The sequence below is a fragment of the Opisthocomus hoazin genome, chromosome 2, assembly GCF_030867145.1.
Source record: "Opisthocomus hoazin isolate bOpiHoa1 chromosome 2, bOpiHoa1.hap1, whole genome shotgun sequence".
In the NCBI taxonomy this organism is placed as follows: domain Eukaryota; kingdom Metazoa; phylum Chordata; class Aves; order Opisthocomiformes; family Opisthocomidae; genus Opisthocomus; species Opisthocomus hoazin.
Window position 1 is genome coordinate 61,862,250 of NC_134415.1, and position 12,920 is coordinate 61,875,169.

At 37.0% G+C, this 12,920-nt stretch overlaps 1 protein-coding gene across 5 annotated transcripts in view; it reads left to right on the forward strand.

Moving 5' to 3' along the window:
• ZDHHC14 (zDHHC palmitoyltransferase 14) overlaps nt 1–12,920 on the forward strand; it is a 107,669-nt gene that overhangs the window by 54,535 nt on the left and 40,214 nt on the right. For 3 of the 5 annotated variants that reach the window (XM_075413859.1, XM_009936066.2, XM_075413862.1), the window contains one exon: nt 6,389–6,561. In XM_075413859.1, coding sequence (XP_075269974.1) covers nt 6,389–6,561 — 173 coding nt within the window. The remainder of the gene's footprint in view (nt 1–6,388; nt 6,562–12,920) is intronic. The other 2 variants (XM_075413860.1, XM_075413858.1) reach the window with 1 other exon arrangement.

A 12,920-nucleotide genomic window follows, 5' to 3' on the forward strand; every position in this document is an offset into this window, starting at 1 on the left:
TGAGGAGGAGGTAATATTCTGCCTATTTCTTCTCTTCCTGCTGTCATTCTGCCTTTTGTTTGTTAGCTGTTATGTTTTTCCATAGTCTTCACAGGTTTGCAGCATTCCAAATTTCCCAGATTTGAAGTGAAGCAACTATTAGAAAAGTGATTCTTGCCTTGTATTTTATCAAACAAGGTTTTGAAACTGATTGACCATTCTAAAACTGAGATTTAAAAATAGTTCAAAACACAAAAAGAACAAGGAAATAAATCAGTTTTTTTAAAAGCAGATTTCAAATCCTATTGAAATTAGTCTGTAGTTTCCTTAATATCTCTTGAAATTTCTAATAGAAATTTTAAAGACTGTACAAGAGAATCAGGAAGATGTAGGAAAGTAATGCAGAACTTCCCTAGCTATCTTGTTTGGCATTTCATGTAACATTACTTGGACTAATCTATACTCAAATTACACCACATTTTCTGTGTGCCAACAGCATGCTTGTGAAGAATTAACCATTAACTGGTTGCTGCTCTGCAAGTTGTTTCCTGTTGTAACTTTTTTATTGTGTCAGACCTTGCTTAAGAATTTTTTCACTTTAACCTCAAAATAAGGTCCTCTCAAAGAGGTAGTTGTAGGATGCTGGGATTTTCGGATGGGGTGGAAACATATGAGAATCCCAAAAAAATACTGACTGAAGAGCTGGTACATTCAGAGATTCTTTCATCTTATTTTTCTTTTAGTCTTTAAATTAGTTAAGTATTCTTTTCTATGGCATTGCTTTCTGTTGTAGCTATGGCTATACAATGGCCATTATACCATGCTTCTTAAAATTCTGAGTATATTAAAATTATGTTTTAATACCATGGATGCAGTACGTTTGAAGTAGTCTGTAGCAGGTTGAAGCCTGTGCTATATATGAGAGTTCACAGGGCAGCCTTTAAAAGTGTTTCTGCAATTCTTTTTATACCTCCTTATTCTTTGCCAACACTTTTCCTAATAGAAGTATGAACTGTAATGTTCCCTAGTTGAGATTCTGCTGCAAGTAAGAAGAGGCAGCCCTGCAACAGTGAAACTATTTCACTCTGATCGTTCTTTTTGTCCCATTTATCCTCCTACAGTCTGTGTCAGGCAGCAGCCTTCAAGGTTCTTGCTGTGCCCTCTTTTTTTGCCCGTCCTTTCATCTTCCACCGTCTGTGTTGTGGTCTTCGTGCATGTCTTTGGCTGCTTTCTTTAAACTGGTAACCTGTCATTAGAAAAGTAAATTATAAGCCCAGAGTCTTGATTTGCATTTATCTATATGACTATTCTGTTGCGATCTCTAAATTGAAAGAGGTCAAGGTCTAAACGCGGTTTCACAAGAGGCAGTGGTCTGAGTGAAAACCTTACTGACAGCTGCTGAAATGGAGGTCTCTCTCTGTCCCAGGTTCCCTCTCCATCAAGTTTTTGTGTGTGCTTCTGTCTCTTTTCCTCTGTGCTAATATCAATGCTCCTTTCCAAGTGCTTATTTGATTTGTTAGAGTTAGAAAGAGAAGTCAACAAAATGGTGTTGTTTTCATACATTTTAGTTGACTAACTTGGCTCACAGAAGAACCTGATGAAGATTTGTGTTGGCATAAGGTCAGAAGTCTGGGACCGAGTGGCTTGGAGCAATGATGCAGTGAAGCTGAAAGGAAGGGGAAGCTGAGAGGAGCCATAAATACGAGTGGAAGGACGAAAACCAAACCTTTTGGGTTAGTTTAAGGAAAGTAGCACAGTTTCATTCAGATGTTGACTTTTAACAGGTGGAACCAAACCCTGGGTTTGCAGTGCAAGCCTTCTCACTTAGCATTGGACACCACCTGCACACCAGTAGCTACTGGTATATTAAATAGGCAATACCTGCAGAAATATAAATTAAATTGATGATGTAGGAAAATGAGCAGTATTTTTTCCCTATGTTAATTGGTTCTACTATACTTATATTATGCCTTTCCTAGAGTACTTTTTTTTTCTTATAGCTGCTGCAAAGAGTTTTAGGTTGGTGAAAAGCTTGACACACAGTATGCTATTATCAGTCTTGCCAGCCAAGCTTCTAGGGGTCTTATTTTCTTCTTTTTCTTTCTTTCTTTTTTTTTTTTTTAGTTAGTGTAATGAAGTGTGATGGCTACTACGTCTTTGCATAAAATCTGCACTTTTATTGTTTTCTGCCTGCCAACTTAGCAAATATTAAACAAGATCTTCAGTTTCTCACAGGTATAAAACCCTGTCTTTTTTGTGCTCTTTAGTAAGTGGCTGTATTTGTTATTAATGTTTTTTTGTAACTCCAGGGTTAGTCTCTCTCCAAGTCAGACTCTCTCCAAACCTCCATTATCCCTACTGGGATGGATTTGTCGTTTACTGTATCTCCCCATCAATGAATAACAACAACTGTCAGTGAACTGTTCAGGAAAGCCTTCATCTTTCCAGGAAATGCCTTAAGAAGGCTTCTTTTTTCCTCCTTTTTTCTAATGAAAGAGCTTGAAAGTTGTAGGACTCTCACTGTGTGTGCTCTTTAGTACAGTTACTGCATGTATTTTTCAGCTGATCTCGGTAGCCACAGGGAACGTGGTTACATAGTTAAGAGGGCTGCTGGGTGGTAAGAATTACTTTTGTTGTTCTCCTGCATCCTTAGTTCACAGGGATAATACTTGATAATTATCTCTTAAATGCCAGTGTGTTTTTTATTTTTATCTAGCTGTGACAGACTAGTCTTCCAGCAGATTTTATTTCCCTCCTACACTCATGCACACTTTCACATGGTGCTTCAAAAAAGCAGCTGAGAAGCCAAGCAAAAAGCAGGGCTGATTTCTGTAAAGCGCCTCAATTAAATCAAAACTTCAGGTTGTGTTGCTGGTTGCTATGTGCAAATCCAAACATTGCTCTCTGAAGAAGCTATTTCCACAGTAACAATTTCTAGTGGAATCTGGTCAAGTAATAATTCCTAAGACTGTGTTTTCTGGGATGGACCTAGACAATACTTGCTATCGTTATAGACACTGATTAAGGACGATTGTTTTACTGTGTCTAAGATGTAAACTGAGGATGTCAGTTCACACCTAGTAGTTACCAAGTGCTGATTTTAAAAGGTTTGTCGCAGCTTGCTCTGAAGTATGACAGAGATTTGTTCTGGAGCTCTGTGCTGCTTTATCATAAGTGGTGCTGCAGACAGGGAGTCCCTCTGCATGAAATTTATGGAATTTGCTGTTAGGAAATACCTGCTAGTGTTTAAAAACTCACTGAAAGTACTGTCCAGAAAAGAGATTTCTTGTAATATCTGAGGAAAGCTGATGCCTGAAGGAATGAAAACTCAACTGAAGCAAATTATTTGAGGAATTTGAACAAATATAAGGAATAATTTTTTTCTGTGTACAGTATTTCACAATTGTATAAATAGCAACGCTAAAACAAATTGTTTAAAATAATACTGAATTAATATAGCAGTACAAATACATTTGTTAGATAAGCATGCAAATATGAATTATATAAATATGCAGGTGTATTTCTACAGATGTATTGACAATTTCGAGCTAAAATCCACATTTTTAATTTTAAGCCACTTTTGGTGGATTTTTTAATAACCCAGGAGATACTAAGATTTTTTTCCCCTGTTCTTTTTATACAGACATGAAGAAAAAATGGGTCTATACATTATCTATTTGTTTTTAATTTAATTGACTGGAATTTGAAAAATTAATTGGGCCTTTCTAAAGGATTGATATCGTGGAGCTCTCTGCAGGCCCATTTAATATTATGTGGTCTGTTCACATGTAAATCAGACTGAATTGAATCGTCCTGCCTAGGCTTACTAGCTGAACCTCTATGAGGACTGGTTTCTCGCCTTGAAATAATTTTTGAATTGGTGGAGCATTAGTTGGTTATTATTGCCAAAGATGACATCTTTGCTATTTTCTACATTGTTACTCAAGTAATTCCAAGTCCAAGTTGATAAAATACAGGATGTTAGACCCTGAAAACGGCGAAGCAGGTTACCTTACAGCTGCCTATTGTGAAGAGCGTGCAGAGCTTTGAGTGTCGTGTTTTTCTTTTCAGTGCAGATGGACTTGGTTCAGCAAGGCAGAGAGACATTTTTATACTTTTTTACTATGATGAAGTCATCACTTCTCAGCAATGCAAGGCTTTCTCAGTATTTCAGCCCAGGAATTTGTTCTTTCTGCCAATTCCCTATGAAATCATTGTTAAAACAAAACATGTCACTGTCATGATGGCCCTTCAGTTTCCATTCTCTGAGTATTACTGAGAATTTAAGTTCTGTAGGTAGATGCCATTGCTGGTTTTGCACTGGCACCTGTCTAAATGGTGTTGCGCCTACTGTGCTGCCCTGAAATTATCTCATGATACCTTTTGCACACATACAGCTCTTGTTTGGTCAACAGACTTCATCACAGTTGCAATTTCTTTGGTATGTGTAATGAATAATGCAGTAGAAGAATAATAGCACTGTGCTATATTTAGTGTTCATTAATGTACATGTTCTCTCTAATCTTTTAAAAAATACGTTCTTGCAGCCTATTTGTACTCTTGTCTAAGCATATTACAGTAGTTTTGATTTCAGTAATCCTTTGTGGCAAGAAATAAACTGAGCAGTACGACGCTTCTGTGGTATGAAAGCTTCTCTTTTGTTGTTTGTTCTGTCTGACTTCTCTGACATGAAGGGACCAAGGCTCATATCTACCGTCTGTCTTGCTGCTGCTTCCTTTAGATAGCACCGATGTCATAAATCTGGGACTTTGAAACAGATTTTCTAAAAGTGTGCATTTGAAGTATGTTTCCTAGTATTTAAACGGTCTATTCATTAAGTGAAACTACAGTATCTCTCACCCCTTGCCTTTTTTTATACCCATTTGTCTTTTTAATCTTTTGTAACTTGTTACACCTGTAATATTACATTCATGTAGGGTGAAAGATGGATTCCGCTCATAGTGATGGTATGATGTGCTGTGTAATGCGTTTGGACTTGCTGCACCCGTGAAACCCACGGCGTTCTATGGAACAGCCAAGTACATTGAACAGGATTGTGCAGGGAGATAAATGCTTTGTACGTGGTAGCTGGTATGAAAAGTGTTTCCATTCTCTCCCCATCCTGTCTGCAGAAGTGATGGACAGTGAAGCTGACGTTGTCATCGCTTGCTCAGAGTTAACATTCCAGTGAGGTTAATGTGACTTGCAGTGCAAAAGCTCGCACGTCTGAATCATCATTTAAGGCAGTCGGCAGAAACAGAGAAGGCTGTTAATTAAACTTGTTTGATACCTGGAAGCTTTAGACAAAGCCATGAGGCCTAGAACTTGTTTGGTTTCAGTTTGTGTTGGTTTTAGGCTTATTTTAAGAGTTCTCACCTAGACATCAGAAATGCATGAAGCAATCCGTGTGTTTTGCCCCCGCTACTTAGTATGAGAGCCATGAAGAGAGTCTTCAGCTTGTGTGTTGTCTAAGATGATCCTGCAGTGTTTATTGCGTGACTCGGATTAGTGGGAGTGGTATACTGTGTAAAGTCAAAGTGTTCATATCCCCTCTTTTTGCATGACTGTGGAGAGGTACTTATATCCGTGCATTGTTTAGATTCTAATGCTTCTGTCCATTTTGATATTATTACATGTGAAGCATAGAGGAAAATTTGCTAAAAACTGTGATCCAATCTTAAACCCTGCATGTATATTGTAGATCTGGTAACCATAGAGTCTTTTTTTGTGCTGGTAAAGAGCTGTTGGTATTGCCCTAGATCCCCCAGGATTATATGTTTCCAGGTGTGTTGTACTGTCATTTGCACTCATCTTACTTTGTAAATGAGTAAACAAGCTTACCAAGTTACAAGAAATGGGTTAAGGAAGAGAATCAGCAGTGCTGTTACAGTATCGATATATACCATGGCTATTAAAGGCATGTGTAAAAGATTTAAGTTCTTGAGCACCATCTTTATGATGGATGATAAATTAATTTTATAGACTTAATTAAATTTTTCAGTGTGGCTTATTTCATCATGTTATGTACTTTGCTTTTTATTGATGAATATCTTCATCTTATTTCCACACCCGCCCCAAATTATTTTATGTAATGGGGAGGTAGATGAACAAATATATGAGCTCATAGTATCCTGTAATAAAAGCATTTTCTTACATAAAAGACTATTGCATATTAGTGAGGTCATTATTATGCTGTTTGGACCTTTATTATATTAAACAGATCATGAGAAATTTCAGAAGTGTGATGAACACATAAACAGAAATTTCAGCTTCAATAAACGTTCCAAGACAAGTAATGTATCGACAGAAGAAAGTGAATTCTTTATATGCATTCATAATGATAAACAGTTTTTGAGAGCAAGTTGCACTATGTTTTATTGATTATGTTTAATCTTTTTTCTTTTTCCAGTTGTCCATATTTGTCAGAGAAGATTACACCTGCTATACCTGCAATTGGTGGGATTCTTTTCTTTTTCGTGATGGGGACCCTGCTGCGTACTAGTTTCAGTGATCCTGGTGTCCTCCCACGCGCAACACCAGATGAAGCAGCAGATCTAGAGAGACAAATAGGTAACACCGAAGGTCTGTTGTCTCTTTGCTTTCCTCCCGAGGGTGCATGTACTGTGTGAAGGCAGTGTGCTGCTCTCCTCATGGGAGGAGTTACTCCTATCTTGCCACAGTAATTGTTCTGGAGTTGTAATGTCTGATGACATTGCAGTGATTCCTGTGGAAATATGGTTGATCAGTTCTTCACTGAGAAAGACAGTAAACAAAATCCTGGCCCTGGAGAGTGATAGTTATTACTGTAAATACTTTTCAGCAAGTACAGTAGAAGTCTCTTGGTGGTGCACAAGAGAATATTTTCTGAAGTGTTTTTGGCAAGAAAGCTGATATCACAAAGGTTCTACAGTTGTGCGTCTTTTAAAGTAATGTATCCTCAGAGTTTAACTGAATTTAATTATGCTGTTATTTTTATTGTGAAAGAGTCAGATAAGTCTTTGTGTTAATACAGAGTCTTGTAAGTTAGTGCTGTCTTGGGAAGGTTTTTTTCAGTAACAGTAATAAAACGTTAATATTTTTTGTCTGTGTAAAGTCAGCACAATTAAAGGAGAGGGAGCTAGATTTCAGTCAACTTCATTTATCAAGAGAATTGTTAACTACATCCTAATTGTGGAATTTCTACAGCTACAAATATGCTGAATAGGTAAAATGTGCTTCCTGGATAAGAAAATGCAGGATGAGTTTGCAGAGCTGCTTCAAAAACAATGGTTTTATTTGCTCATTTTTTAGTAAGCTACCAAAGCTTACTAAAAGTTACTGTGTCTGCTTTGATATGATAGTGAAAATCCCGTGTTCTGAAGCAATTTTGGAGGAACACTTACTCATATAATTGAAAAGACAGATAACGGGTTTATGCAAGCACAGGAGAAATACCTGCAGGGTCCTTGATGTTTAATACCATAGTACAGTCTTAGGCTTTGTTTACTGTGACAAATAATTCAATGCAGTAGAAGCAAATGAGTGCACCAAAGCTATGCAGACACTTCTGCATCTATAAAGTGTGAATTTGAGGGCTTTACTTCAGACTAGGGTTTATCTGGTTCTTTCATAGAGTATATGTCCCCCACAAAGCACTGGTGAAAATGTCTGAGGGACAAAGCTATTGATTTAGACTTTTATGCCGTGTTATAGGGTGGAGTTCATTTGGTGTACATGTGGAGCAGAAGTTCTGGTTTAGTTTCCTCAGAAGACAAATGTAGTTTGTCTGCACCAAAATCACACTGTGAACCATTCCACTAAGTAGGAATGATAGGAGAATTCATGTCAAAATAGCAAGATGTTAACAACAGTATGGCATTAGTTTCCTCTTACTTAGCTGTTAAGAGACAGTAAATATACCATGAAGTTATATCTTCCACTTAAGAGATCTGTTGGACAAAGAAATATTGTTCAGGTAACACAAAAAAAAAAACCACAACTAAACACCAACTTGTATTCACTATTTTTAGGCCTGTATGAGCCCTGAGCCGTGGAAAGGTAACAAGTTTGGTTTTTTTGAATCTATTGGTTTCATTGTGATTAAAAGATATTGTCTGAAAGGTTCAGTTTCAGAAAACTGCTATTGGAGGAGGAAGAATGGTTTTATTTTCTGTAAACATGCTCATTGTCTTTGGTATGGATTATTTTAAGAAGCAGGATTTCAAAAGACAGTGATGAGTTCATTAATGGTCACTATAGTGAGATCATTTTCTTTCACCAGATTTGGAAGGTCCTGACCCCAGCTGTTATACTATGTTATGTGTTAAGACAAAAAAGGTGTCTGTGTAATAAGCAGCATTTTGTGTATTTCAAAGTGTTTGGATTTGAGTTCTGAATTGGAATCAACACATCTGCAGCATGCTATGTGTAGCAGTTAATTGTATTTAATCTGTATGCTCTTTGAGAGGTTTGAGGCTTTTGGAAGTCTATGATCATGTAATGTGGTCGTTGAACTTTGTGGGAAGGAAATCTTTTCCCATAGGTGTGTGAAGTCTGAGATGCGTCGTTCACCAAATTTTGTAGACCTGGCATAACTTTCTAAAAACAGTGTATTCTGCTGGCATTTACATGTCTGGAAGAAAACCTACATTGCTTTTATACGTTCTTTGGACTAATTGTGCAGAGCCAGGAGCCAGCTGTCATTGCCATGACAGGAAGAAGGTTACATTTAGCTCGTCAGGACTTAGCTCTGGGCATAGCTGTGCATAGACTACAGGGAACAAAACTGTTAGATCCTAGATGACCCAGATATCTCAATCCCAGTTGGATGAATTTAAATTCATATAAATCTCTTCTGTTTGCTTACTTTCCAATATGACACTCTGGATTATGTAAAAAGAAAGTCTTCAGTCGGCCTGACCTTACATACCATAAAGAAATTAAATCAGAAATAGAGGAGCATTGTGAAGCCATAGTCGCTACACTCAAAAAAACCCCCCAAAAAACCCCTAAACAAATAAACAAAAAAACCCACCAAAAAAACCCAAAACCATTAAAAATGGATATGGAATGTGTTTATACTGAAGAACTGGAATTCTCTTCAAACACAGTAATTTCAGTCCTTGCTCGTGTAATGGAAGAATTCCTAATATTCACAGAATCCAGATATGTGGAAAGCAGATGCCAAAGTTCAAATTTGTGTTGTTGGGAAAGCTAACAGATTGCTTAGGAAGACTGATTTTAGAGCTTATTTTTTTGCTTTTTCCAGTGCTGTCGCTGCAAACATTTTTCAGAATTAAATACTGAATATGTAATGTGCTGCATAGAGGTGTGTAAGTTGCTATAATTGGTAATGGCATTATTTTTATAGCCAGGAAGGAAAGGATGGAGAATGGGGAAAAAAAGCATCTCAGAACTATCTGGGGAAATGTGGGAAAAAAAATATAATTTCCCCCTCCTTTCTCTTTTTTCGCCCCCACCACTTCTCAAAAAAAGAGTTATTCTCTCTGTAGGAATAACTTGTGGGATGAGGATGGAATTCAGGCAGGTATAGTCCTTAGTGTTGCCAAAGAGGAATACCCCTTTATATCATAAAATTGTGTTGTAATTTGTACATACAAATTGCTTAAAAATTAGAGTTTTCCAGAAAGAAGCATTTTGAAATAGAGCTTCCTGGGTAACCATTTTGTTACTGCTGTAATTATGGTGACAGCTCACAAGTATTGTGTTTTTTAAAGTGGTGTTCTCCTTCAGTTGCAGTATTTGGGGAGCAATGGATGTTCTTTGCCTATTTCAGTACTGGAGTTCCCAGTAAAATGTCTTTATGATTGGAAAGTAAATATATTTTTCAGATATTTGAAATCATAAGAATATCTTTCCAACTGAATAACCTTCTATAAGACTTACTTGAAGAACTCAGATTTCTGTTAAACCTTTGCGCTTCATAAGTCTGCCAACATGAACTCTGGCAGCTGTTTCACTCCAGCAGTCTCAGCACTCCTATTTTTTCTCTTCTTGTGGTGAAGTACAAGTAATCTTAATTTGCTAGTTGTCATTCTGGTCTCTGCTGTCCTAATGATGAGTAACAGAATCTTAGCTGTTTACAAAGAATAAAAGGAGATGTTTATCATACCTGATTGTAAGTTACTTCAGACATTCAACAAAGGAAGCAGTGCTGCTTTCTAAATAAAATAAAAAAGGAATGATACTTTTAAAAGTTTAAATTAAGGAAAAAAGTTCTATGTTTCTGTTAAATTTCGCCTTTATCGACTGTGGCGTTTAAAGGTAGTTTAAAAATGAAAGCTTAACAGTTGTTAGATGAATACTAAACTTGCTTTCATCACCTATTTCTGCTGAACAACACACATGCCACATTACTTATATGCATACAACCAACCCATTTGTGTTAACTGGCCTTTCACTTTTTCAGAAAAGCAGCGTTGTGTGGGACACTGTTGTACGTAATCAGAAGAGGTTCTGACTAGGAAAAGGCTGGAGCACTGTAGGAGGACACTGTATGGAAGTCTGCACTCGTGAAGCATATTTAAACCAGAAACCATCTTTCTTTTGCTTTTTATATTAACAAATTTCTTTAAAACCATTTTTGGCTAGGGACAGGATTTCAAAGTTGGTTAAAAGCGAGATTTGCAGACAAATCGTTGGGCTTCTTACTAATATGTTCTGTTTAGTTTCTTTTTCTCTGTAATGGGACAAGTACTGATGACTGAGAGAATAACTTATTCCTACTATAATGTGAGATCGTTGTAAGGAAAAGCTGGAGCATAACTATATATGAAGAAAAATTAGAGAAGTTTTCTTAACTCTGGTTAAAGATATACTTGTTGTTTCTCCCCTTACTGAGAGCAGTTTGCTGAGTGACAACAAATGGTCATCAGTTTAGAAGAGAAAGACAGGTATGGTGTTTTGAATTGCACCATATATACTGGTAGCGGATAGTTCAGCTATAGAAAAATCAGAGTCCTAATGCCTTAAACTGTTTGAAAATTAATGAAATAAAATCTTCCCAAACAGTGGGAAGCTTTTGCACCTTAATTTGAGACAGGAACAGAGAGGAGGATTAGGTGCTGAAAGAACAGTAGTATTCATCTAAGTACTGTCCTAAGTTCCCTGTCATCTCTGTAGGTACTTTTGCATTTCTGTGTCTGTTTCTTTGACTTTCTTGAGTCCCTTAGGCAGAAAATGAAATTAAAATCCATTAATGAAGCTGCTACTGAAATTTACTTACGGATTATCTACTAGTAATAATGACAGTGTAGTTGGGGGAAAATATTTTCAGAACAAAAACTTGTATAACCTATTCTTTTTATGTAAAACAATTGAGCTTTCTAATGGAAATGTACCTTTTTAGTAACTGTGTATAAAGTTGATAATGATGACGGTCTGCTAAATGATATTGCGAGTTATTGAAGAGTAAATATTAGGATTTAGTTATCTTGCTATGACAGACATTTTTCACCTCTTTATACAACTATGTGGTGAAGTCTTGAGTGTTCTGTAAATCAGGTTTTAAATATGCTTTTATTAAAGGATTTTCCCCAATTTAACCACAGCAAATGAATTCCTCAGTTTTTAAATCCAGTATTCATGTGTGCAATGTTTAATTGTATCTATAGTTTTGAAACGGATGTGGTGTAATAGTCACTTTAGAGTTTTTATGATGTGCAGTTTAATTCTCTATTTTTAGCGCATCAGACATATAAACAGGTTATGAATATTAACTCAGTGTGTCCTTGGCTCCATTTGAAGGATGAGGTATTTTGAATGGTTGCTAATTGGCATAGAAGGTGACTTAGATGCATTGTTTTCATAATCCAGTGGTTATAAAGAAAAAAAAAAAGATCAAAAGGAGTAGTAAGTTGTTCTTTGAGTAATGAAAACCTAGCCAGGTAAGGCAGAAGGCAGCACTATAACAGTGCATTGTTACTAGGCCTTGGCATAGGAAGAGGTTGCTGTAGATTGTTCCAAAAATGTCTTTCGGTTTTGGTTCCTGTTTCTGGAGAATCTTGTGCTTTCTAGTGTTTAGAAACTGGGTCTCTTTTCTGCCTCTTATTTGTATTGCATCTGTTTGGTACATAGACCTTGAGTTCTGCCCTGTCTTCCTTATACTTCTGTTCAGCCCTGCCTCCATGGCTCCTATCTGGATCCTGTTTGGTTGCATCTTTTGTTGTCTGTCACTCCTTCCTCTTTTTCTGATCCTTCCTTCCACTTGGCTATTTACTCACCTTGTGTTTCTGTGACGGGATTTCCTCAAAGCTTTTTCTTTTTCTGGGTTGGGCAGGTGCCACATCTTGTGGAGGTGCTAGGAGGGAGAGCCATGTTCCTTGCTCTGGGTGCCTGACTGCAGCAGACTCAAATAAACCCAGTTCTGTTGGAATGGCACATCCTCAGTTTCTCTGGAGCAATGGAGTGTTCATAATCTGTTCATAAATGGAGTTAACATGCTCTGCAGTAAAGAAAGCTGGAAGTTAAATCTATAGCACTTAACAAGCTGCTGCTGAGGATATCTGAAATGTGACCTCTCCCTTCCCCTAACACCCCACTTCTGCCAAAATTTGTGCAGAAAAAGTTGCATGCTAAGCTCGAAGGTTACATCATGTGATAGGTTTCAGCTCCTTTCTTCAGATTCTCTAATATGATAGAGGTATTAAAATGTTTGCTATTCATCAGAGTTTCTGAAGTGGTTGAATCATCTTGCTTGAGCATCTGAAAACTTCAGAAATAAGGTGTATAGATTAGGCTACAGAAACTCACCAAGACTTTTTTTTTAAGCAGAAAAATATGGAAAAATATACTGAAGCATTCATTTGGAACCTTTTCCTAATCAGTGTTACAGTCTAGTTTCATTGGTCGCTTTCGAGGAATCCTTTACCTATGAGAAGGTACCAGCTTTAGTCCAAAATACAGGCACAGGTTCCTGTTCAAGGAGTTGCTTATTTACTCCG